Source organism: Nanorana parkeri, unplaced genomic scaffold (assembly GCF_000935625.1).
Source record: "Nanorana parkeri isolate BGI_ZX_2015 unplaced genomic scaffold, ASM93562v1 scaffold1667, whole genome shotgun sequence".
NCBI lineage: Eukaryota > Metazoa > Chordata > Amphibia > Anura > Dicroglossidae > Nanorana > Nanorana parkeri.
The window spans coordinates 209,206-236,428 of record NW_017307935.1 but is presented as its reverse complement, the minus strand read 5'-3'; the positions used below and the strand labels follow the sequence as shown (position 1 = coordinate 236,428).

General features: G+C 43.8%; 1 protein-coding gene across 1 annotated transcript in view; it reads right to left on the bottom strand.

Moving 5' to 3' along the window:
• Nucleotides 1-3,079: 3,079 nt before the first annotated feature.
• The window catches only part of LOC108799241 (adseverin-like), a 47,074-nt gene continuing 22,930 nt past the window's right edge, over nt 3,080-27,223 (bottom strand). The window contains exons 10-19 of the mRNA XM_018571076.1: nt 25,577-25,667; nt 19,568-19,738; nt 18,605-18,782; nt 15,548-15,669; nt 11,602-11,679; nt 9,844-9,904; nt 8,117-8,246; nt 5,886-5,926; nt 3,443-3,562; nt 3,080-3,156 (exon numbers count right to left, since the gene is read on the bottom strand). Coding sequence (XP_018426578.1) covers nt 3,080-3,156; nt 3,443-3,562; nt 5,886-5,926; nt 8,117-8,246; nt 9,844-9,904; nt 11,602-11,679; nt 15,548-15,669; nt 18,605-18,782; nt 19,568-19,738; nt 25,577-25,667 — 1,069 coding nt within the window. The remainder of the gene's footprint in view (nt 3,157-3,442; nt 3,563-5,885; nt 5,927-8,116; nt 8,247-9,843; nt 9,905-11,601; nt 11,680-15,547; nt 15,670-18,604; nt 18,783-19,567; nt 19,739-25,576; nt 25,668-27,223) is intronic.

Here is a 27,223-nt window from a genome sequence, read left to right as displayed (position 1 = left end):
CCAATGCATGCGCTTCAGAATTCAGATCAGCCTCACTGCATGCACTTCAGAATTCAGATCAGCTCCAATGCATGTACACTATATTGTCAAAAGTATTGGGACGCCTTTACACGCACATGAACTTAAATGGCATCCCAGTCTTAGTCCGTAGGGTTCAATATTGGGTTGGCTCCGCCCTTTGTCGCTATAACAGCTTCAACTCTTCTGTAAAGGCGTCCACAAGGGTTAGGAGTGTGTCTACGGGAATGTTGGACCATTTGTGAGGTCAGGTACTGATGTTGGACGAGAAGGCCGGGCTCGCAGTCTCCACTCTAATTCATCCCAAAGGTGTTCTATTGGGTTGAGGTCAGGACTCTGCGCAGGCCAGTCAAGTTCCTCCACCCCAAACTCCCCCATCCTTGTCTTTATGGACCTTGCTTTGTGCACTGGTGCGCAGTTATGTTGGAACAGGAAGGGGCCATCCCCAAACTGTTGCCACAAAGTTGGGAGCATGAAATTGTCCAAAATGTCTTGGTGTGCTCATGCCTTAAGAGTTCTTTTCACTGGAACTAAGGGGCCAAGCCCAACCCCTGAGAAACAACCCCACACCATAATCCCCCCTCCACCAAACTTTACACTTGGCACAATGCAGTCAGGCAAGTACCGTTCTCCTGGCAACCGCCAAACCCAGACACGTCCATCGGATTGCCAGACAGAGAAGCGTGATTGGTCACTCCAGAGAACACGTCTCCACTTCTCTAGAGTCCAGTGGCGGCGTGCTTTACGCCACGGCATCCCACGCTTTGCATTGCACTTGGTGATGTAAGGCTTGGATGCAGCTGCTCGGCCATGGAAACCCATTTCAAGGAATCTCTCTACGCACTGTTGTTGTGCCAATATGAAGGCCACACGAAGTTTGGAGGTCTGTAGCTATTGACTCTGCAGACAGCTGGCGACTTCTGCGCACTGTGCGCTACAGCATGCGCTGACCCCGCTCTGCCATATTACGTGGCCTACCACTTCGTGGCTAAGTTGCTGTTGTTCCCAGTTGCTTCCACTTTGTTATAAACCCAGTAACAGGTGACTGCAGAATATTTAGTAGCAAGGACATTTCAACACCTGAATCCAATAACTTGGAGGGGTGTCCCAATACTGTTGTCACTATAGTGTACTTCAGGCCATCAGATCATCTCCAAATGCAAGTGTAGCGCCCTTGCTCTAAGTGCTGTGACTACTTAAATGTAGTTTTCCTGAGACTGCATTCGGTGTGAATGATTGTATAGTCTATACTCATTTAGTTTTCTTCACCGTGCCTCTCAAGAACCCTCAGCTCTGATGTAAGCAGAGAGCTGGCTCTTGGGAGGAGTTATGCAAACATCCATATGCCTTGATGGGTGGATGTCAGTGTAGAGAAGTAGACGTTCCTAGGCAGGCTGCATATACATGCAAACCATACTAGGTAACACCCACATGTGATGCTTAGCATTCATGTTTAAAAGATCTTAAATCCAATGATTAAAAAGGCCAGGGACAGTCAGGCTGGGGAGGAAAGCTCTAGATGATACTGGTCATCCTCCAGCCTGGAAATGAGGCGGGCTCTGTCTGACTTGCTGCAGCTTCTAATGCACATTGTGAGAAACTCCCAGTGTGCAGTGACATCAGAGGAAGCAATTTCAGTCCAGGAGAGAAGCCGGAGCGACTGTGCAAGACTGAAGGGAAGGACGGAGTTCAGCTTTAATAAAGGGTTACCTTTAATCCCAATTAGAAGCCAGGCTGAGGATTTGTAGCTGTAGCAACCATAGTCGTAATTGCAGTGACAGTGTCTGACTTGTATCTCTTGATATCATTCAACCCTGGTAATCAGACCACCATAATAAAGCAAGGTTGTTTGCATAAAGATAAATAAAATTATGTTACTGTAACTGAACAAACTGAACAAGAGCAACAAACACTTTATTAAGTTCAAAGTTCAGAAAAGACTTTATTGAAGCCGATGCGCCGGGTTGCCATGGTGGTAGCACTGAGCTCTGGCCTTGAGTCCGGCCAAACAATATAGAAACGTCAAATATTCATGTTCATTAATGGATGGTCTAATGCTTGAATTTTTAGGTTAATGTATCCTGTTTCCCCGAAAATAAGACCTACCCCGAAAATAAGACCTAGCTGTGACCATTCCCAGGGCCGGTGGTGGCATAAGGGGGAACTTGAAGAGCGCGCGGGAGAGGCAGGAGAGAATCAGCGGTGCCAACGAAGCCAGCGCTAGAGGAAGCGAGGCGGCAGCGGAGGGAGCAGAGCCGCATAAGCAAATGACTCCTCTATAGCGCCGGTTCCTGTCACAGGCGGAGTGATATCAAATGCACTCGGCCTGTGAGGAATCCATAGTGAAAGTGCGCTTCACTAATTCTGGCCAGCGATTGGTTAGCAAATTGCTCTTGGAAAGGTACGGCACCCCTGAATGCCCTGATCGCCATATATTTGTGCATGAATACATGTAGACTTTTGTACATGAATAAGTGTGGATTGTTCTACATAAATAAAAATAAGACCTACCCCGAAAATAAGACCTAGTGTGTTTTTTTGAGCCAAAAAAATATAAGACAGTGTCTTATTTTCGGGGAAACACGGTATTAAGAAAAGCAGTTATTATTCTGTGGCCTTCAGCACTTTATCCAGCCTGGGTTATGAAAACATTAATTTTATCTATTAGAAACCCAATATACTTCTGCTGATGGTGCTCTGAGCTGCATTGTACAGGATAAGATACAGTATATAATCAGATGAGGACGATCCCAGAAAATGTTTCGATCCCACTCAGAATATAACAATAAATGCACAGCAAATAAACTCTATGGTCAAAGGTTTGTGGATCCATAACAGATGGTTGGGCTCCCACTACCTGTCCACAGGTGGTGTTTTTGTAAGGAAGTACTTACAACATTTTTACCTATTTTCCCATTGTAGTATTGTAACAAAGACTCTTCTCTATGATTGAAGGAATCAGAAGAAAGGGCGTCCATTGCTGGATGTGGAGGTCAATCTGGGGAGGCAGTCACTAAAGGAACACTTTTGTGGAAGACATCCCAATCTACCATGTGATCGCTCAAGAAAGCTCCCCTGGATGGAACCTGGGATTTCCAAGCATGCAATACGTAATAAGGCTCCAGAAGAAAAGGAGCGCTAGAAAGAACAAGTTGCAATTATTGGAGTTGAGTTACACTGTTCCTGTTGATGTGAGTTCCTTATCTGCTCATCAAGCTGGTGTTATCTTCTATGGTTATGTTCTGTTTATTATCAGTTCCTCAACAGAAATGAACTATGGGTCTGTTATCTCCAACAGTGATAACAAGAATTAGGTGCTATGGAAAGTGGCGTGAGTGCTGGTACAGGGATGGAGGTTGGGCCAAAAGCAAGGTGTGCAGCAGCGATACAATAGAACTACCTTGAGAAAGGGCAATACATCTACCTGGGTTGGTGCTGGTGTGAGGAGTCAGACTGGAGTGGATGATGATACATGAGGCCTTCTGAGATGAGTATCCAGACCAAAGGCTCTTTTGCAGCCACTTCTTGTCCACATGTACTCCAGCTATGGATGCATGGCAGTTCTTAGGGCTGGTTTCCCGATGGTGACAACAATGGAACAGGCCTGCACCATGTGTGTTGTGCCACTTGTAGTCTCCATTAGAATTACCATGTGACAGGGTGACAACAACAGAGAGCAATTGAGAAACAGGACCAAAGCGCATCACTCTATAGCAGGAAGTGTCTGAACAAGGACCTTCATGGCGGAATCACAAGGGATTCATTTAATGAAAACTGTGGATTTAAAATTTGTGAAATTACATTAACATATTAAAGCTAAGATATAACATTTTAGCATTTGAGTTAACATATGCGTTAAACCCCTTTTTTTTTTTTGTATGACTACATACAACATACAGGTACATGAAGGGAGCCATAGGTGCTAATGCCATCATTTGGTTGTACAGAGCTACACAGCGGTTGAGTTTTATTTAATCTGTTAGCAGTTGTTCTGCCGGGACTTTCTACATACTGGCTGATTTAAAGGTGGCCACTAGAGGGAGATGAAGAGCAAGTACGTAAGTCAGATAAAAAATTACTCTTCCCTAAACTTTACAATTATAACTCAAAAGTTGTACTCGCTGACAATGCCCTATAGCTTCCACTTAGCAGCACTGGTTAATAATTGATGCCAATTGTTGACAGAGGGAGGACATTTGTCGGCAATGAATATTAAATAACACCTTTTAGCCCCAGGACTCTTCTGCAAATTTGTTCTATGCTCTTTTGCACATAAAGCATTGTCAACCTTCAGCAAGGAACAGCAAGCCCTCAAATGGCAAGGTTAATAATTTATGAAAGCATCCGGAAAATGTATGACATGACTAAAGCACAATGACATACTATGGACTGAGCAGTGTCACTTTAAACGTTGCATGCAAACACAACATTTTACCGGTAATGCCGCAAACCACTTCAGTCAATGACTCTCCTTTTACCATCTGTTATGTTGTACTATCAATATTCCAGATAAGTATTGGTTACAGTGTAATAATCTCCGTGTATCACTATAAACATGCTGTAATATTTACACATGGCGTCCTTTGCTGGTCTGGCTCTAATATATTAAAAGGGAGTTCTGGTTTATATTCTATTGATTTTAAATTGATGACAAATAAAAACGTTATTTCCCAAGTTATTATAATTGGGAGCCTTTAAAAAGACCGTTACCACAGGGTCAATTGTATAATTACCTGTAAAAGAAGGTACAATATACTTATCTTCAGAGCCGTAGCTAGCTCCATTTGCGCCCGAGGCAAAAACAAAAAAATGTACTCCCCCTCAACAGGTGTGTGACGTCACCCAGCGCCGTGCACGCGCAGCGTCATGTGATGCCACGCGCCCCCCCCCCAAGATGTTTTTTTTAATTTATTTTTTATTATTATTTTTTTTCATTGTAATATTTTTTTTTACCGTTGGGGGGGGCTTTGGGGAAATTTAGGGGTTTAAACAGCCTCCTGACATTTCCCTTTTAAAATAGAAAAAGAAATTGATTCTGCAGACTGCTCTAAATGAATGGAAAGTACAGATGCTTCCCATTCATTCAGAAAATATTCACTATAATCCAGTTTCTGAATGGGGAGAAGCCTCTGTACAGAGTGCTACTACACATTCAGAAAATCATGAATAAACAGGAAGTGATGAAAAGCACTTCCTGTTTATTCATAACTGGGGACACATAGTTAGACACTGCGGAGGAGGGAGACGCTGTCACAGCAGCATGGTTGGGCGGTGAGGAGAGAGAGAGCCGCCAGCTGTCAGATCCTGGCTGAGCAGCTCTCTCTCTCTCCTCACCGCTCGGGATATGTACAATCCTCTGTGCAGAGCTGTGTTGTCACACTTCTCCCTGATGGCTGCGCCCCCCCCAGCACCTGCGCCTGAGGCGAGAGCCTCAGTTGCCTTGCTCTCGCTACAGGCCTGCTTATCTTTCTGGCAGCCCGAGTGTTGAAACGTTGTTGCAAGTCGAGTATGTGTTTCCCCGGTGCACGCTGTGGTTCCTCCACCTTCTTTCCCACATGTCCTATAATTAAGTAGGAGCTCATGGGTGGAACCACAGCGTGCAATGGAGGGAGCATGGTATCCACACACACTTGAAATTGTGGAATACAAGCAGTGCTGGAGAGCAGTGAAGTTATTGTATACAAGTGACCCTGTGTCTTATTGTATACAAGTGATCCTGTGCGGACAGTGTCACTTTAAAGACCAATTTTGGACTAATATTTTTTTTAATCGGCAGCTAAGTGGTGTAGTGGTTAGTGCTTCTGCCTTGCAGCACTGAGGGCTTCCTGGTTTGAATCCCAGGAGAGAAAGGCTAGGCCCAAATTTACTAGAGACAAAGAGCAAAGCATTTACTGCACGAAATAAGATACTTCAGAAGATACAGCTGTTTAAAATTGGTAAGTAGCTGTACAGTTCTAATCAAGTACAATAGGCCTAACTAGTGTATGCCTGACTTTTATTTTATCTATGGGGATGAAGGGTAATGAATGTGGGTGATATAATGTAAGGTGGTTAAGAAGCAGCTTGTGTCCACAGGTGATCATCTGTCTCTAACCGGAGATAATCGTTCCATGTGTAATTACTTCCGAAAACAGGTGGACAGCTACGGGCACTGTTAGCCTGTCACTGCTTTGTACTGGCTAAACTACTGCAGCTGTATGGAACCTGCGATTCCTGCCGCAGATCTTGCCACATGAATTCACAGGTGGACCTTAGAGGCTGCTGTGAATGAGCCCTAATAATGCCCAAAGAGCTAGTAATCAGAATTAAAGAACCGTTGCCTAATTAAACTGGCCCTAATCTCTCCCAATGCAGTTTGTCAGCTTTCCCTACAATAAATTCAATTTTAATGACACTATGGCTACTCCATCCCCCACCTTTTATAGTGAAGGGGCTAGCTTAACCAAAGGGCCCCTTCTTGGTCCTTCTAAGCCAGCTTGCCATAGCTCTAAGGTCATGCAGTGCATTATGGCTTAAAAAAGTTTTCTGGGCAAACCTGCACATACATTTGATGGACATAAAAAACAAAAACACTGGGGGGGCTTTCCTGGTGCAAATAATCATTTTTATTTTGCAAAGAGAAATGTGCAAATGATTGTACTCACAATGGAGGCAGGTTAAAAACCTATTAGACATACATTTCTAGAAGACTTTCCAAGTGGGGAAGTCAAAGAGTCAGAGAGGCAATTCAAAAGCTCTGCTTGCACCAGCAGAAACAAGCTGACACAGCTGAAGGCATTTTCGGGGACACACCCCCTTCTTTAGAGCTGGCCTTTTATAGTGAATGGGCTGGCTTAACCAAAAGGCCCCTACTTGGTCCTTCTAAGCCTGGTTGTATACTGTAGCTCTAAGGTCATAAAGTGCATTATGGCTTAAAAAAAAAGTTTTCTGGGCAAACCGGCACAAACATTTGCTGAAACTGTGAATCTTGAAACCTGCAGGATTCACCTCAAACCCATGGTTTTGGTGAACCTAAACCTCATCCTTAACTAGAATCAGTGGCGACTCTAGGAACAATATATAGGGGGGGCACATAAGATACCACAGTCAAAATGGGGGGGCACTAATAATTTTCACCACTAAATCATACCACTGAAAATAACTAAACAGGGGCGTAACTAGAAATCACAGGGCTACTTGTCAGCTGGCAAGAGACCGCTGCCGTACAGTGAAGCTGTACGGCAGCGGCCGTTTTAAAGGGGAATCAGCGGGGGGGCACACGGGGGGGGGGCAAGGCATAAGCTAGGGGGGGGCAATTGCCCCCCCTTTTCCCCCTGTAGAGACGCCTATGACTAGAATACCTGGATATGGTAATCAAGACTGGGTGTTATACTGTAGCACACTGTAAGGGCCTGTGATGGGGCTTTGGACTTGTGTTGATGGCATCAGTTTGACATCATTTTGAGATCCTTCTGAGCAGCGGCATCCCCTTCAATGGTGTCACCCGGGTGCGGGCCGCACCCCCCTTTGTGACGCCACTGCTTCTGAGATCATTCAGATATAATTAACAGGTGCATTTGACGTGCATTTGACCTCTTTCTTATCTATATTTGACCTGCTTTAAGCGGTTTTGTATTCCCATAGTCTTGTGTTTAGATCCACAGCTGCTATAATTTTGTACAGGTGACCAGCATTTTGGAAATAAGTTTACATAAGCACATTAGCAACTGTGACAGTTATAACCAGAGGCATGCCTCAAATGTAGCATACACCGGCCATGCACTCGTACGCAGAATGTAAATGATACCACGACAGAAAACAACATTGCTATGTTTGATTAAAGATTTAATAACATTTGTAACGTGAGCTTTAGTCTTGTTCCACTTTAATATTTCATACCAGATAGAAAACACTTATTCATAACACATGAGGTGACATATACTACTAGTATGTGAATGCAGCCACCTTTGGCTCTAGAGCTTGGCAAAATAAAATTGGACTGGTCTTGACCTTGAAAGATATTCCCAATGACTGCAATAAATCAACCAAGCAATGAGATAGCATTTCACATAATTGTTTTGGCTGTAGGTTTCTTACTAATGTCCATTGGTTGTGTCACTTCTGCCATTTGTCGGGATCCCAGGCCAGAAACCAGCCGGTAAACGTTGGAGGTTCAAATCCTTGTTTCACAACGGTGATTGGGATGTTCTTGTCTCTTCCGGATGGGTCGCTTTCCAGATATCTTTTGGCTGTGAATAGATGGTAATTAACATAGCAAATAGTTTTATAGAGGCTGACTGTCCACATTTATTAATGGTCAGTATCTACTATCACTCCTTCTCTAACAATATTTACAGGTCTATTCACAAAAGGGTGAAGAGTTTGGAGAAGTCAGGAGAGGTGACCAATCTACGACAACATAGCTGATTTGGAAAAATTCTCCAATTCAGCTCATTTTCCTGTTCAGCTATGTTGGCCTAGATTGTTCACTTCTCCCGCCTTCTCCAAACTCTTCACCCTTTTGTGAATAACCCTCTTAGTGTCTCAATAGCTCCCCATAAAGTTCCAGCATTCCAGTCTACTTTTGGGTTTTCTTGCTCCTCTCGCTGCATTCTTCATAATGTAGGAAGAATGAAATATCCAACACAGAGAGTAGCTCCCCAACCCCGTAATGGCAGCAGTAGTTGTCCTATTATGTGAGCTCAGGTTCAGAAATGTAATCAAGAGATATAACAAAGACACCTGGGTGGCTTAAGAGGACCAAAAGTAAGCTTAGAATTTATCAACACCCCTAACCCCCCTTACTTATTTCTGGCAGAGAATATTACCCCGCCTGATGCAGTTATTGTTTTGCAGATAAGGACTTTGTCCATGTACTGGTAGGCTGAGGCTTCCTGGTCACAGCACAAGGTGATACACTGATTGGCTGCTCAGGAGGCTACTGTCTACTTTATGTCTACTTTACACAGACTGAAACCTGTGCTATAGTTGACATTGGGAACCACTTACCCACCAGAACCCAGATGGAGCGCAAACGTGATAAATGTTAAGTGGCGTTAATATTAATTCACAATGGTGATAGTAGTGAGTATTGTTGGTGGTGGGAGGGGAGTGGGTTCTGAATTGAAAAGTAGGGTGTAGGTCCTCATTAGAGCTGAATTCCAGGCAATAAACATTACAAATGAATGCTGCTCTGTGTTAAATGTATTTTTTAAATGCAAGCAATGTACACATCTGAATTTAAATGGGTATCAGCCTCTTGTAATCCATGTACAGAAGAGCTGGGTCTGGGGGAGTCAGATACAGAACCAGGAGTCAGTGAGGCATGGTGCAGTGCAAGGATCATGCTAATAAGAGGAGAGAGCAGAGAGACTTATACATGAGCTTATCAGTCTGCTGCTCCTCCTTTCACTGTCTAGACACAAACTAGGGTAGGGATAAGACTTGAAAGTGTGTCTTAACTGCAGCAGGTCTCATGTCCTGCCAGACAGGGCTGTGTTCTCTATCAGAGCTGTGTAAATCGAAGAACTGGATGTGCAGACATACAAAGTATTTGGCAGGTAAAGCAGATCCCTTGTATGTATTTCATCTATGTATTTAGCTGTTTGTTTGGAGTTGAGATTAAATTAATCATTAATTACCAACAACTGCAATATGAATTTTGAGTGCAATGACCTTTAAAGGAACGCTCCTGTCACAATTGAAATTGAAGTTATCACACACACAAAGCAGACACAGCCTACCGGCCCTGGGATCTATTTAAATGTCCACAGAGCTATAAGAGCTTTCAAGCAACCTATGACCTATGTATACAAAGCTAAACATTACCAAAATATAGTCATATACCTGCTGCCGATGATTCCTTTTTCTCAACCTCATTCGATTCCTCTCCAGTCCACAGGAATATCTGAAAGAATACAAATAAAGATGGGTTATGAGATGGAAGTGACTTGAACCTTTACTGGGTTTAGGAAAATACTGCTCAGCGATCCCAAAAGGGAAAATTCCATCCCAGTCTTGCTTGTCTCAGAAGAATTCCTAAGAATATAGAGTAGCAGACCATTTCAGGGATGTAGCTGTCTAGGGGCCAATAAAAGATGTAAGCAGGGGGCCTGGAACATCTCATCAGTAGTACAATATACACTCAAATCCCTCACATTGTATAACAAGCTTGTGGGAAATACAGTAACTCCTTTTCTAGATCGTAAACATAACTCAGGGCTTACATTTATGAAATAGAGGTGGAAGAATATGTCTATGAAGGTTCTCATTCCTCCAGAGGTGGGTGGGGTGAAACTTCTATTGTCTGCCACATACAATGCTGTACAAGTCATTCTGAATTGAGAAAGCTGGTTGGATGACCAGTGAAATGTCTTCAAGAAAAATACAGCAAGTCCAGTTGCCTTGACTTAATGTTTACAGATATAGAGGTGGAAGAAGGAAAAATGATTGAACCAGGGACAAGGTTGTCCTTGCTGGGGCTATAAGCTTAAAAGTGATTGTTTTGCAATGCTATACCCGTTACTTTGCCAAATAAACTGCCCCAATAATGTCCAAGTCTCCCTGTCCATTCTGTTGCTCCATATTGACCCACTTTCTCCATACCACCTTCTGTCCCACTGTGTCCACCTTCTGCCCACCCTGTCCACCCTTTGCTTCTGTCTGCCCACATTGAACAGACACTGGTAGGTGTGGTGCTTAACCCTGACGTCAATAGATGTCCAGAATAGGTCTGGAGATGCTTTAGGTGCACAGGCAACTCTCTGGCGTACTTTGACTAACTACTAGATCCTTGAGGTAGAATCTTCAAGAAAACCTGATAATAGTGCCACAAGGTTTCCAGAAACAATTTATTAATTAGCAAAGTGCTCATGCATAGCCATGCATAGCTTGTTTCAGGAGGGTAGATGTTGGCCCCATTTTCCAGGGCTAAATACTTGGAGCTGAGGAAAGTTTGAACAAGCAAAGAGATCCTCAGAAATAAAGAGTAATAAGCGCATAAGCAGCTCCAATCATTGTTGCTGTCATATGAATAAGTTGGTTCTGGAAACTTTGTGATGTTCTCATCTCGTTTATGTTAAGATTTTAAGCACTTTGTGTCAGCGATATAACAAGTACAGGGATTGGTATTCATTTTAAACTCATGTAGGCCTCTAGATGGATCAGAGAAGAGGTCTGCTCTACCTTCTCCGCAGCTTGCTCCCCACTTTTCAATGGTAGCCAACTAGCCATGGACTTTACTTGAAGATTCTATCCACTTTGTGTCAGCAATATAACCAGTACAGTGATTGGTATTCATTTTAAACTCATGTTGGCATTTAGATAGACCAGAGAGGAAGTCTGCTCTACCTTCTGCCCAACTTGCTCCCCATGCTTCATTGGTAGCCATGGACTTGATCAATACAAGTCTGATTGCATTTAAATCTTCTATATCTCCATGCCAAAGATAACAGGATGACACAGGACTCAGCTAGCTATACCTAGACCTGCCCTTTTCACCATGTCAACTCTCGTCATGTCATCTCATCATGTAGCATTTGGCCAGCAATGGTGTAGAAAGCTATTCTACACCTCACCAGAGCAAACTCCATTGCTCATATTTACCTGTTCCCAGGTATCCAGCATCATCACATCATCTTCTGCCAGATCTTCTTGTGTAAATTCTCCTGGCACCTCTTCAACCTACATCACATAACAGATTACAAATGTGAGTAAAACAACTTCATCAACATTCACTCTGAAAGTGACCTAATGTAGCTCCAGTGGGTCACACAATATGGACATTTCTGACACTCTCTCTGTCAGTAATTATGAGGATTGAGTGAAATTAACGGTTTTGCTTCACTAAAATGTCCAATATTTAACAGAAAAATTTACAATATGGCAAGATGCATTGAAGCCAACATAGAAAGTACAAGACTTTCCTTTTAATATATAAATAATATGCATTGTGATCAGCCGGTCCCTGCTTGATCTGCTAATCACCTGCCTATTGTTTGTACATGTAAAATCTGTTACGTGAACAAAACAAAATGTGCTCAAAAAAAGCAACTTGAACAATATAAAGATGCATTGCACAATATATTTTGTTTCCTTATATTTTGGTGTATAATATTCATAGTCGTAGTTTAGTAAGGAAAAAAAAAACTAAAAGTAGTGAGCTGCCTCTTTTGTTTTTTCCTATTGCCTAAAAAACCTTAAATAACAATAAAATGCACCAAAAGTAATGAAAAAACACGAGGGAAATGACATTTTTCATTCTTAAAATGATTTTTTTTTTTATTATGCATAAATCACATCGTACATAGTTATTGATTAATATGATTATGTAAGATGTGATAAACAGTTAACGAAGATCTGCAGGCAAAACCAGACCCTTGCAGTGGCGCTACCATCCCACTGAGAACAAGCAAACTCCTTGCAGATAGTGATCTGGTCAGGATTTGAACTAGGGACCTCTAGTGCTGCAAGGCAGACGCGCTAAAAATCACACCACTGTGCTGCCCATTGAATGTTAAGTTAAAATGGAATTTCCAAAGGCATTTGTCAAGTCTCTCATGGCATCGTTGAAGGCTCTGACAGGATTTTTCGTATGAAAATTTGTATGTAAAAGTCTACCAGCGCATGGCCAGTTCTTGTGTTTTTATATTGCATGTGGCCACTGTGTAGTAAGTAATCAGAGAAAAACACAATCTGGCCCATTAAAGTCTGAAATTGTAAAGATAAGAGGTCACGTTCAGTTTTGCCATGACATAAAGGAAGTGGTCACCAGAAAACACATGATGACCCATCAACTTCTGGAGAACTTGGAAAGGAAAGATTTAACACACTGCATAGGCACTTTATCTAATAAGCAATCACAGGGAAACACAAACTGGAATGTGTTTCACCTCACCTCACGGTGGACTCTGCAATTCATTACAGCGATATTAGCGTTTATTAGCGTTAGGTTACAATATTCAAAATAGAAAGGGTCGTGGATATGGTGTTGTTTCAGTGATTTTAATAGAGTGATGCACAGGCCCGGCGCTACCATATAGGCAGGTCAAGCAACTGCTTGATGGCGCCAGCGCGCGTGTTAGGATCCACGCGCGCTGTTAGCTCCTTGTACCCTGACCTTTCGTCCCTTAGTTCCCCTGGTGTTTTGCTTTGCTCCCTGGGTGTGCTTGCCTGTTTCTTCTTGCATGTGGTGTTGTTTAGATGTAGTTGGTTGCTAGACTTGTTTCTGTTTGTATCATTCTGGTTGGCATATTAAAACTGTATATCAGTCCTGTGTGGTCACGTGGTCAAGTGTTTGGTCTGCCTGTGAAAAATAAAGAAATAAAAAAATGAATAAAAATTGATAAAAAATTATAAAATAAACATTTATGAAAAAATAAGTAAAAAATAATAATTAAAATGATAAAAAGTAAAAGATACTAAGATTAAAAAAATAAGGAAGTTAATAAATAATTAGAAAAAAATTATAACAAATAAAAAAGTGAAAGAGAATCAGATAAATACAAATTTTAAAAAGTAAAGAAATAAATAAAAATTAAAAAAATTAAAAAAGTGTGTGGGGGGATGGGGGTGCAAAAATGCTCTTTCGCCTTGCACCGGCCCTGGTGATGCATTGACAACGTTGCCAATTTTAATTCAAGGTTCGTGTCACGGTGTCTGCTGTGTTCATACTCTCTTAAATGTATAAATCATATTTTTCTAATTAAATAAAGTAAGCCATTTGGCTGATAAATCATCTAATTATGGTTGGAGTATAACTTATTTTTCCACCTCACTGTTTCTTACAGAGGTGGCATTTTTACATGTATGCATATAGGTTATCAACCACATCGTTTGATGTGTATTCCTACACACAATAGTGGTATCTTTTTATCTAAACTTTTGTAGAACCTGTAAAGATAAGAAGTGACTTTGGGTTTAGGCCTGACACAATGGAAGCAGTGACCTGAGAAAATATGATGACCCATCAACTTCTGGAGAACTTGGAAGGGGAAGTTTTAACATACTGCATAGGTATTTATTTATCTAAAGCAATCTTAGGGAAACACCAACTAGTCCATCAACTTCGGTAGAACTTGGAAGGGGAAGTTTGAACATACTGCATAGGTATTTATCTAAAGCACTCTTAGGGAAACCCAAACTGGTCCATCAACTTCCGTAGAACTTGTAAAGATAAGAAGTGACTTTGAGTTTAGGCCTGACACAATGGAAGCAGTGACCTGAGAAAATATGATGACCCATCAAATTCTGGAGAACTTGGAAGGGGAAGAATTAACATACTGCATAGGTATTTATCTAAAGCAATCTTAGGGAAACACTAACTGGTCCATCAACGGTAGAACTTGTGAAGATGAGAAATTACTTTGAGTCTAAGCCTGACACAATGGAAGCAGTGACCTGAGAAGATAGGATGACCCACCAATTTTTGGAGAACTTGGAAGGGAAAGTCTTAACATACTGTATAGTTTGTTATGTAGTAAACATAGTTTTGTTATGTAATAAGCAATCTTAGAGGAACACAAACTAGTCCCTTAACTTCTGTAGAATTTGGAAGACTAAGAGTTTAAATTCTGTTAATAAAGTTTGAAAAAAAAACCCATTGGCCTGGTTTCCAACTGTTACAGGAAGTGCGAGTGATGTCACAGTGCCTCAATGCTGCCTCCCCAGAGAGCTGGATGATCCGAATCATGCAACAATGCGCTCCTGCAATTGTCTGGAGAGCATTCTTGTGGGAATTTGAGTGGCCAGCACAATAACAGTATTAATAAATAACAGTATTAAAAAAAATTAAATTAATAGAATTTTTTTGTTTTAAATTTTTCCACATTATCTATTAAAAAAATTAAAATACAGAGCAGGGTTTTTGTTAAAATAAAACTAAAGGCATTTGTATGAGAGGCTTGACAAATACTAATCCAGGACCTATATGATGCACAAGCTTCATAAAGCAAACAAAAAACTTACATTACCTGCCCTGACTGAGCCCAAATCCTCCTTCATTTGTGTCTCATACGCTCCTCCTCCCAGAAACTGCAGCTCACAGTAGGAGGGTTTCAGCAACAAATGTAGTGCTGTCAATCCAGAAAGCAGTAGGCGGGGCTAGGTGAGGCCAGGTGCTGATTGACAAGCTACAGGCTTGTGAATCAGCAGTAACAATGCTGATAGCCACGTCCCTTGCAACATGTTCTCCTCCTACTGTAGTGCAAGCAGACATAGCCTACATGACAGTGGCAACTCTGCTCTGAATTCAGGAGCAGTGCAGCATCATTGCCACCTCATCACAGGAAGCTGGTGGATTTTACTGACAGGAGCAACAGATATTTGTGGACCTTTGCATTAGTCATAGAGTTACTGTCCAACGCATGCAAAATTTGGCATGAACATCTAGGCATGAATGACCTTTAGAAATGAAAGTTGTGGGTACAGAAAACAAGGGTTTGTGTCTCCTGTGATGTTATCTGCTGCTACAGATTGTATCCTCTGTTGCTGGGCAACAATGTAAGAACTGGTTAAAAAATTGAGTATGATTTGACAGGAAGATTGGACTTACCAGGAAGCGCCCGGTTTTATTGGAGCAGCCAAAAAGTTTTGGCGGATGATCATCAAGCTGCGTTTCCAGGAGAGGAGACGTCTGATAGTCCTTTTTACCCCCCAGAATTTTCCAGAAGGCATCTGTTGGGAGCAAGAACAAACCATACAGTCTTCATATGGAACACATACCGAGGGGCATGTTCAGTTCAGCAACTTGGCTAAAGGCAGGGGCTTTAAAGAGGAACTCCACGAATTTAAAAAGTCAACCCTTGCAGTGGAGCTACCAGGCACCGCAAAGGTTAACTGCTTGTTTGTGTTTCGAGACTCAACTAAAAATATATACTGTATATATACTCACCTGATCTTTGATCACACCTGGCTGCTAAACCAGTCTCTTCTTTCTTCTTCCCTGTGTCTAAACCCTGTTGACGTCATCATGCCTAAAGCAGTCCATTTACCCGTATTAAATGTGAGGACGCCCAGGGACATACCAAAGCCAGAGTGGAAGGGGACAGAGGTAAGCGGTCACCACCACAGGACTGAGGATCGGTCTTTTTTTCCCAGCCCCTATAGAAAAACAAGCAGGTAACCCTTGCGGTGTTGGGGTAGCTTTTGACACTGTCCGGCGCCTCCCACTAACCTCCCACAGCTCACACACTGGGTGAGAGTGCCTAAGTAGTGGACATGGAGCGGAGTAAGGTCAGAACCATGTAGGGAGCACAGTGGAGGAGAGCACCATCCCCCAGCCAGTCACCCCTTTCATGGACTTACTAGGAGTCCTCACATCACCCGACCATCAACACTACCGTTACATGGATGGCAAAAGTGGCAGACAGAAGTGGGGAAGAAGCAGAGCGGGAGGGGGGCCAAGTTGCTGCACCATGGGCCTCTGGGTTGTACTTGCCCCCTGGGCTAAAAGTTGCCAGTCAGTTCCTGGGGTAGCTCCACTGCAAGGGATAACTTTTTGCATACCTGGAGTTCTTCTTTAAGGTTCCTAAGGTTCTATTAGCAATCAATAGCTGTAAATCTGACCACACGTGTGTGCCGATTCTGGAAGCTTTCCATTGGCCTTCGAAGGGTAGGTAAACCCTAACAATGAACTTCTCTTATTTGGTCTCTTTCTGTCTGTTAATTATACAATTGAAAGTTGATAAGTGCAACACAAATACATGTTGATCCTGCCAGCTGAGAACTTCCTGTGTTCTCTGCCCGTGCTGTACTAATAAATGTATTTTCCCTGGAAGACAGAGGACACAGCGGGGATCGTGGACAGGGTAAGAGACTGTAATCCCGAGTGTGGCTCGGGATTACCGCTTATGGTACTGAAAACTAACCCCGAGCCACACTCGGGAATACCGCCATGGAGGTTAGTGGGTGTATTTAAACATTATTTTGGGCTAGACTCGTCTTATACGACGAGTATAGCCCAAAACCTATGTAATAAAGACAGCAAGAATTAATTTTACATTATTATGTTGATGAGGAAGGAATGGAAGGAGAGGAACCTGTAAAACCAGAAACATAAAGGAGAATAAACTTCATGTGACTTATAATTTGCACTGACCTGGCTCCTTGCCTTCTGACACTTTTGTGCTGCTACACTTAAGAAATGACACCAGATATTCGGCTCCCTTTATCTCTTCCTCGTTTGCACCCTTTCCAATCCACATGATGGCAGAGTTGCTTTGTTGTTTCAGGACGAAGGCATCATTGGCATTGAGAGAGCTGGCATCGGCATCAACCTGCAAAACAGAAAGTCAACCTGTTGTTTTGGCCTACGTGAGTGACACAGGAACAGACCTCTAAGGGCTCATTCAAACTGGCATGCACATCCATCTGTCATGCACCCCATGCAGAGACCTGCTCCCAGGAGGGAGAGGTGCTGTGTGTAATTGCATATGAGTCTGGGAGCCACATACATATATTACTAAAGCTGAGGCTCCCAGACCTGAATGGCATTCGAGAGCTCCCAAATGCAGTTCGGAAATTCGGATCCCAAATGCCATTTGGGTCTGGGAGCCTCAGCTTTAGTATTATATGTATATACTGTATATGGCTCCCATGTTGCCGTAACGAAAATTTGTGTGTCAGACCCATTCGGATGCATTAAACCAAAAGACACATCTGATTGGCCAGAACAGTCACATGTCCGATTCAGTTTCGTTTTTGAACGAAATTCGGATGGGATCTGAAATTCGGAAACGGAAATTCGGATTCGGACACATTCGAATGCATTGGGATTCGGAAATTCGGATGTGTCCGGAATGAAACGAATTGCACTCACATGTCGGGTTCTGATCATTTTTGTCAATGTGCTTTTGTTTGCTTCAAGCGAGTCAATGGGAATGCAAAAATATCTTGACGCAGGTCAGAAGAACTGCCGGTCAGATGCACCTATCAATGAATTTGTACTTGCCCCCTGGGCTAAAAGTTGCCAGTCAGTTCCTGGGGTAGCTCCACTGCAAGGGATAACTTTTTGCATACCTGGAGTTCTTCTTTAAGGTTCCTAAGGTTCTATTAGCAATCAATAGCTGTAAATCTGACCACACGTGTGTGCCGATTCTGGAAGCTTTCCATTGGCCTTCGAAGGGTAGGTAAACCCTAACAATGAACTTCTCTTATTTGGTCTCTTTCTGTCTGTTAATTATACAATTGAAAGTTGATAAGTGCAACACAAATACATGTTGATCCTGCCAGCTGAGAACTTCCTGTGTTCTCTGCCCGTGCTGTACTAATAAATGTATTTTCCCTGGAAGACAGAGGACACAGCGGGGATCGTGGACAGGGTAAGAGACTGTAATCCCGAGTGTGGCTCGGGATTACCGCTTATGGTACTGAAAACTAACCCCGAGCCACACTCGGGAATACCGCCATGGAGGTTAGTGGGTGTATTTAAACATTATTTTGGGCTAGACTCGTCTTATACGACGAGTATAGCCCAAAACCTATGTAATAAAGACAGCAAGAATTAATTTTACATTATTATGTTGATGAGGAAGGAATGGAAGGAGAGGAACCTGTAAAACCAGAAACATAAAGGAGAATAAACTTCATGTGACTTATAATTTGCACTGACCTGGCTCCTTGCCTTCTGACACTTTTGTGCTGCTACACTTAAGAAATGACACCAGATATTCGGCTCCCTTTATCTCTTCCTCGTTTGCACCCTTTCCAATCCACATGATGGCAGAGTTGCTTTGTTGTTTCAGGACGAAGGCATCATTGGCATTGAGAGAGCTGGCATCGGCATCAACCTGCAAAACAGAAAGTCAACCTGTTGTTTTGGCCTACGTGAGTGACACAGGAACAGACCTCTAAGGGCTCATTCAAACTGGCATGCACATCCATCTGTCATGCACCCCATGCAGAGACCTGCTCCCAGGAGGGAGAGGTGCTGTGTGTAATTGCATATGAGTCTGGGAGCCACATACATATATTACTAAAGCTGAGGCTCCCAGACCTGAATGGCATTCGAGAGCTCCCAAATGCAGTTCGGAAATTCGGATCCCAAATGCCATTTGGGTCTGGGAGCCTCAGCTTTAGTATTATATGTATATACTGTATATGGCTCCCATGTTGCCGTAACGAAAATTTGTGTGTCAGACCCATTCGGATGCATTAAACCAAAAGACACATCTGATTGGCCAGAACAGTCACATGTCCGATTCAGTTTCGTTTTTGAACGAAATTCGGATGGGATCTGAAATTCGGAAACGGAAATTCGGATTCGGACACATTCGAATGCATTGGGATTCGGAAATTCGGATGTGTCCGGAATGAAACGAATTGCACTCACATGTCGGGTTCTGATCATTTTTGTCAATGTGCTTTTGTTTGCTTCAAGCGAGTCAATGGGAATGCAAAAATATCTTGACGCAGGTCAGAAGAACTGCCGGTCAGATGCACCTATCAATGAATTCTATATGATCTCAGAAGCATCTAAAACTGATGTCAGACCGATGCCATCAACACAAGCCCAAAGCCTGTCGACACTCAGGCCCTAATACTGTTTCCAATGCAGCAAAATATATTTTATTACCTCATTGATCCTTGTAATGGATCCCAAATTCTTCCGCACTTGAAACAATCGTACCGCAGGAGGTGGGGCTTGGCTGCCTTTCCTTGAGCTTCCATCTTTGTATACGATGAGGGGTTTTTCTTTGAATATAGCCAACAAATGAGGAGGCTCCTTTCCTTGGACAACTCGTGTCTGGAGATGAGAGATAAAAATGTAACATTTTAATCTATTTTTTGGAGTTTTTTCACCGCAAGGTTCCCGTTACATCAATCACTTCCAGGAAACAAGTGGAATGAACCAATGCTAACCAGACAATATTTCACATAGAGGGACACCAGTCCATTCAGATGAAGTTTTGATCCATATTGGACCAGTTTGCAGAGATCAGCGGGCATTCTGCTAGACCCTTGGTTCTCAACTGGTGGGTCGTGACCCAAGAGTGGGTCGCAACCCCGTGTTTAGTGGGTCACTGCATGCCTTCTATCTTTCTAGGTGAGAGGCTCCTCAGCCTCCCCCTAGCGCAGCACTGTCAGTTCTCACGCCAAGCAGCCATTCAAAATATGCTGCCCGGTGCCAAGTGTGCCAAGCTTGGGGTGGGGTGGGATGTGAAGGGGGAATGGCCGCGGGGAGCTCCATTCATACATGCATTGCTTACAGCTCCCTCACCTGTCCTGTAGAGGTGCCTGGAACGGAGTGATGTCACATTCTGGCTCCTGCAACCTCTACAGGGCATGCAAGGGAGCTGTACCAGCTATGCACATATGGATGGCGTTACAGTACAGCAGCCCACACTGGACCCCAGGCTGAGGATCCACTCCATTTCACGTAAGGTAGGGAGACAGAGTGGATCTTAAAAAAATAAAAAAGTACAAAAAAAATAAAAAAATGTTAGGAGTGTGTATGTGTGTGTGTGAGGATGTCTGAGTGTGTGAGATTGTGTATGTATGTCAGTGTTTTTGAGAGCCCGTTCTCACTGGTACACACGATTAACGCACTGTGCCACGCAATCGCACCTACCATGAATTCTGTTTTGATCGCCCACACCGAAATGAGCGGTACAGCAATGTCATGCATTCCAGTGTGGTGAGACTTGGATCATGACGTAAGTGTTAGTTTTTGGGGTTTTTTTTATTTAAAGAAGTCTAAAATACAAAGGGCCCCATTTCTGAGAACACCAGCCAATTGAATTTCGGTTCGTTGGCTATGTCAGCATCATTGCAAACTCTATGTGAGACTGTGGAAAATACTGCCATGCCTAACTCCAATAAATATAATCTTATCCATGTTGTGTACCACTCAAGGCAACTTTCATGCACCCATAGGCCAAGGGTTGCCACCTTTTCTTCAAGTGAAACCTGAACACTCTAGAGACGCGCTCAGCAATTATTATTTTTTTTTTTGGGGGGGGGGGGGGGGGATGGGAGCAAATCTCCTCTCTTTCTGTCCTGGTGACATAGGAGAAAGCGAGGAGAGACAGCCAGGGGAGAAAGTAAGGAGACTGGCTATAGGGGACTACAAATCCCAGCAATACTTAATATAGCAATACAAAATTATATGAAGTTACATACTCTGTGTTGCTCTGGGTTCTTGTCCTGATGACTCTAGAGTCTCAAGTAGCCTGTGCGGGGCTCGCGGGTGGGCTGTGCAACTTGGACACAGCCTTCTAAACCAGGACTGTCCGGGTCAATCCTAGACATGTGGCAACCCTACATTGGCCACATATGGCTGGATATGGGATCCACTTCCTCCCTGCTATGAAAAACGAATGTCCAGTGTGTGTGGTTTTTTTTTCTTCAATTTAATTGAACTTTATTAGAACCGCTGTATGGTTTCCCTTACATCGTTACTCCCACCGCAGAGGACTTCACTGACACATTTCACCCCCAATCGGAGCCTAATCATAGAGCAATGATGTAAGAAGAGCCATGCAGTGGTACTTAGAAAGTTTATTGGGATTAAAGAAAAACCACGGCAGTGCATGGCCTGAACATTTGTTTGCTCGCTCCAACAAGGTAAATAGCAAATCTCCATGTGCCTTTAGGGTACAGATACTGAACCCTTCAATTTAACCCTAGATAGGCTATTTCAAAAAAGAGGGCCCCAGTTAGGGTTGCCACCTTTTCTTCAAGTGAAACCCAAACACACTCTAGCGACGCGTGGACTTTTTTGGGGAGAATGAGTCGTGGCTTATCATATCTAAATAGCTCCACCCATTCATATGTAAATATCACAGTTGAGGCTATTTAGCCCCTATGTTAATTTTGGTTGCCCCTGTTGGTTGCCCCTACAGGTGGCAACCCTAGCCCCAGTGCACATGAAAGACATTAGACCACGTTTAGATTACTTTGCTCTCATGATTCAGGAGACCACTATCTAGGGTTGCCACCTGTCCTGGATTCACCCGGACAGTTCGGGTTTGGAATGCTGTGCCCGGGTTTCATGGAAGCAGAACACAAGATGTCAGGCAGACAGGGGCAACCAAAATTAGGATAGGGGCTACTGGCCCCCATTGAAAATAGTCTCAACTGTGATATTTACATATGATAAGCCACGACTCATTCTCCCCCCAAAAATGTCCGCGTGTCGCTAGAGTGTTCGGGTTTAGCTTGAAGAAAAGGTGGCAACCCTACCACTATCCAGGGTTCTGTTAGAATGGTGTCTAGCTTCACCAGACAGGAAGTGATAGCGAATTTAAAACAGACACACCAACAGCAATAAAGAGCTGATAGTCTACTAAAAGAAGGAAAAAAAAAGACAGACCAATGTCTTTCAAACCAGATCCTGGTGACCCTGGTGACCAATATCAACAAGTGTCTTAGTGACATACAAGACCGGATGAACTGTAACTGGCTGGAACTGAACCTGGACAAGCCAGAAGTGGTTGTAACGGGAGGGTGGAGAGACTAACATCTAACTGACAGCAAACACATCCAACTAAAGTCTAAACCCAAAAGCAAAATGTCATACATTGCAGCTTACCAATCCTCAGATGTGGTGGCTGCATTTGTTTTGCTTTTTCCTTTATTTTCACCTGGTGATCTGAGCAGGAAGTCAGTTATTTTTCCTTCCTTTAACAGGCCAAGCGGTCCAGTAAACGTGGCAGATGGAGAGCTGAGACCACCCATTTTACACTGACGGGGTGCTTACAATGGTCGGTTTTTAGTCATTTGTGGAAAACCTTTATGCCAAAAGCAAAATAAAAACTATTGCTGTAACTGCTGAAAAAGTGTTAGTTGGAGTTCAGATTTAATTTGTTAGTTAGGACCATCAAACTCTGCTAGTGCGTCTTACACCGCCCTCCCCACAGGGTGACAATACTGCTGTTCAAGGGTGGCTCCATTGCCCCTCCATAGAATGGATCCACCTCAAGGCAGGAAACGTATTTGTGGGCTGATCACCGGGTGAAAATGAAGAAATGAAAGCCTCAAAAAGAAAACAAATACAGCCACCGTGTTTAGGAATAAAAGTAAACTGCAATCTGTAAAGTGTAAACCTCCATCTCAGGAATATTACAAGAACCAAACAATTCTTCCCTCCCTACACTGGCTTCCAATGAAATGGAGGATAATTTTTATAACTGACCTACTTACTTCCACCTTCAAGCCCTAAATAACTTGCCACCCCCATCCCATGATGACAGAACTTCAAAATCTTTTGTAACTTGTGGATTCTACTTTGCACCAACCCCAATTTTGAACTACCAACCATCATTGGCGTCACAAGGGGTGTGTGGCCCGCACCCGGGTGCCACCATTGGAGGGGTGACACCAAAATGACTGACAGTCATTTTGTTGTCACCCCTATGAAAAGTCGGGCACTTGCTCACGGACCGAGTGCCCGACAGTGTTAGGAGAGAGGAGGGGACACGGCGGCATACCTCATCCCGCCGGGTGAACATCCCCTCCTCTCTCTGTCGATGTCCATCACCAAGATGGCCGCCAGCAGGCATCAATAGGATGCACGCGGCAACGTCACGCGTATGCACGATGACGTCACGGCAGGGTGTCACCTGATCTCCGCTCCGGGTGTCACCCAGCCCCGGGACACCCCTGCCTCGGGACACTCCTGCCAACCATCTATTACCATCCAATGTCTGGGAATCGCTCTCTGGGTGTTTTTAAAAGCAGACTGAAGACACATCTGTACACCCGGACTTTTAGCAGCACCGGACAAATCCTTTTCTTCAAAAATCTCAACGCCAGCTGAGTCCCCAGAGAGAAAAGTGCCATAGAAATATTATTTTTATTATTATTATTGTTACATTGTTATTATTACAGTCCACAGTTCTGTGATTGGCCCCTCTCTCTGAGGGGGTGGGGCTTAGAACCGGGAATTCTCACCCTACAGTTTTGTAGGTACGGATTAAAGGTCAATCAGAAGAAGGCAGTAGGGAATTGCCTGCCTTGTAAAGGAAACCACTCACTATTTTGATGGGGTCATTATCATGAAATAAAACAACAAACATCTGTAATATAACACGTAATATAACTCATGTGACTTAGTCTAAGATAGCAGCCCTTTATTATACTACTGACCTATAACCCGTCCGTCCCAGTTACAGCAAATTATAATATGATTATACTGCACTGTCAGCTGTCACCACTCACGTCGCTCATTCATTTCACTTTACTGTAAACAATGTTATGGAGAGACGTCATGAGCCACTGCGATCCATGAATAGTCTCTGAGCATGCCGCAGTGTAGTGATGGTTGTTTATGTTATATGTAAACATATTACATGGATAATTCTGGAACTGGATGGTCCTGTTACACTCTTCATCAGTAAAAAAGAGAAAGAAAGAAGCCAAAAGTATGCCATGAGACTGGTTGGGTTCAGGTGTTTCCATTGAAGGGTCCTGTTAATGCTGCATAATACAAAGACATTTAGACAATTGTGGGTCTCCAACCTTGTGGTCACAGTCATTTTGGTGTCACCCGCTCAGAAAAGTCAGGCACTCGGTCATGGACCGTGAGCCCGGCAGCTGCATTAGAGATTAGGGGACCCGGTGGTTGTATAATTTATCCGCCAGGTAAACGTCCCCTCCTCTTTTCCGGTGTCCATCACCAAGATTAGGGATGCACCGATATAGATACTAGTATCAGTGCCGAGTACTTGGGGCGAGTACTCGTACTCCCCAAATGCTCCGATGCCTAGCCCGATACTTGAGCTTCCGGTATCAGGAAGCCAGGCGGCGAGTCATTACATGCTGCCCAGCTTCCTGATTGGCCAGAAAGCCGGCTCCATGCTTTCTCTTCACTTGGTGACGAGGGAGCCTGGAGACGGCTTCCATGCTAATCGGGAAGCTGGCTGGTGAATCTTTACACGTCGCTCGGCTTCCCGGCTAAGCAGGAAGTCAGGTGGCAAGTCATTTCATGCCGCCTGGCTTCCGTAATGGGACTTCTAATATCGGTATTCGGTATCGGCGAGTACCGGAAAAACAAATATTGGTACTTGATACTGAAAAAACGGTATCGGTGCATCCCTAACCAAGATGGCTGCCGGCAGGTAAGCACGTGTGATTTCATTACGTGCGTATGTCATTATATCACTCGCATGCATGATGATGTCCCAGCGGGGTGTCACCCGGAGCGGTTGCCGGGTGACACCCTGCCTGGGGATGCCCTTGGGAGGGACTCAAAAGTCCTGACCTCAACCCTACTTAGCAACTTTTGGGTAAACTAGAACATCCTTTGTGAGTCAGGACATCACTACTGGACCTCACTCATGTTCTTTTTACTGCGAGGTCACAAACTACCACAGGCACCCTCCAAAATCACATAGAAAGCCTTTGCAGAAGGTGGAGTATATTATAGCAGCAAAGAGGGGCCACCTCCATATTAATGCCCATAGTTTTAGGAATGGGGTATCCTCCAAGCTCATACAGGTGTGATGGCCAGGTAACAGCAAACGTTTAGGCAAATTGTGTAGGGAATCAATAAAAGGTGGATGGATAGATAGATAGATAGATAGATAGATAGATAGATAGATAGATAGATAATCAAAGTGACTGAAGCTGTATGATTACTAACATGTGTTGCTCCGGCCTTCATAGATCGGTCCAGTTGTACAGTTAGGAAGGCAGATATTGTAATCTCATCCTTGCTTGCCTTATTGCCTTGCCTGTGGGAAGAAATAAAGAGATCACGTGATCACTCATCATATATTTCTATATTGTTTGTAATGATAATCTTCTTGTAAAGCAATAAAAGGAGACCAGTGTAGAAAACAATACAGGGTCTTGTCCTGCTGACCTCTTTGAGAACATAATAGTTGCCTGGCTGCTTCTGGATTCCAAGCTTTTCTGATTCACTGATCCGGAACAAGCACGCAGCCAGTGAAATCAAAGAACATCTGATCTGCATGCTGTTACAAGTCGCTGAATTAAAGTATCAAAGCCAGGCGACCAGCATTTTTTGAAGGAGACATCATCCATGGCAAATATATATATTTCAGTGACATCTACAGTCTTGGGAAACATGCACACAGCATTAGCCGCATGATGAGAGTAGTTGGGAAAATCCCATTATAACTGGAGCCTGAGAATCTTTACAGTATGAGCTAATTCCTCCACCTGTAGAAGGAATTTGGATGGGAGCGGGGCATGGCGGTACATTGAAGTCAATGGCACTGCAGCCACGCCCCCTGCCCGCAGTGCGATCGCCCGCACCCGGGCCTGCTTTCCGGTCCAGTGCGATCTGCAAAAATGCTGCAAGCACTATTTTTGCAGATCGCACTGGACTGGAACGCAGGCACATTAGTGGGTGCGGGCGATCGCACTGCGGGCGAAGGGCATGGCTGCGGTGCCATTGACTTCAATGCAACCCCACGTCCCTGAATGCAGGCAGCCGGCCGGCTTGCGTTCCAGTGCGTTCTAGAGGCCGAACACTCTAAAACGCAGACTTTGTGTTGTGAACCGGCCCTCTCTCTTGGCTGTCTCTTCTCTCTCTCTGCTGTCTTTTCTCTCACTTTCTCTGCTGTCTCTTCTTTTCTTACCTCCACTGCAGTAGATTCCCAGGTCTCTTCTCGTGCGCCGGTGTCCTGTCCTCCGGCGGTGCTTGTGTGGCCGACGTTACACATGGAGAGAGGTGTCTGCCCCTTCCTGTCTGCAGTGTATAACACATTCAGCCGCACGAGCACCGCGGGATGACAGGACACAGGTCAGTGAGCCGATTGCGATCCACCAGTGTTCGCTTTGAAATCGACCTAATGGGCACCCCTGTCCTAGATCTCGCCTGTGACCTCTAGTGGAGGGAGGAAGTACTGCATGCCATGATTATTGCAGGTACGGTATTTGTATTGCGCTGACAATTTACGCAGTGCTGTACAGAGCGCACATTCACATCAGTCCCTGCCCTTAAGAAGTTTACAATCTGAGGTCCCTATCTCACATGCATACAATTTAGACAGGTCAATTATCCTATCAACATTTGTTTGGAGTGTGGGAGGAAACTGGAGTGGTCAGAGGAGTCCCACGCAAGGGAGAACATGCAAACTCCATGCAGACAGCATCCTTGTCTATACATGAACCAAGGACCCCAGTCTTGCAAGGCAGAAATGCTAACCATTAAGCCACTGCGCTGCTGATTAAAGCATAACTGAGACAAAAACATGAATAAAACAAAAAACTAAGAGGCAAAGCTTTTTTTTTGGCAGAACACATGCAAACTCCCCCCCCC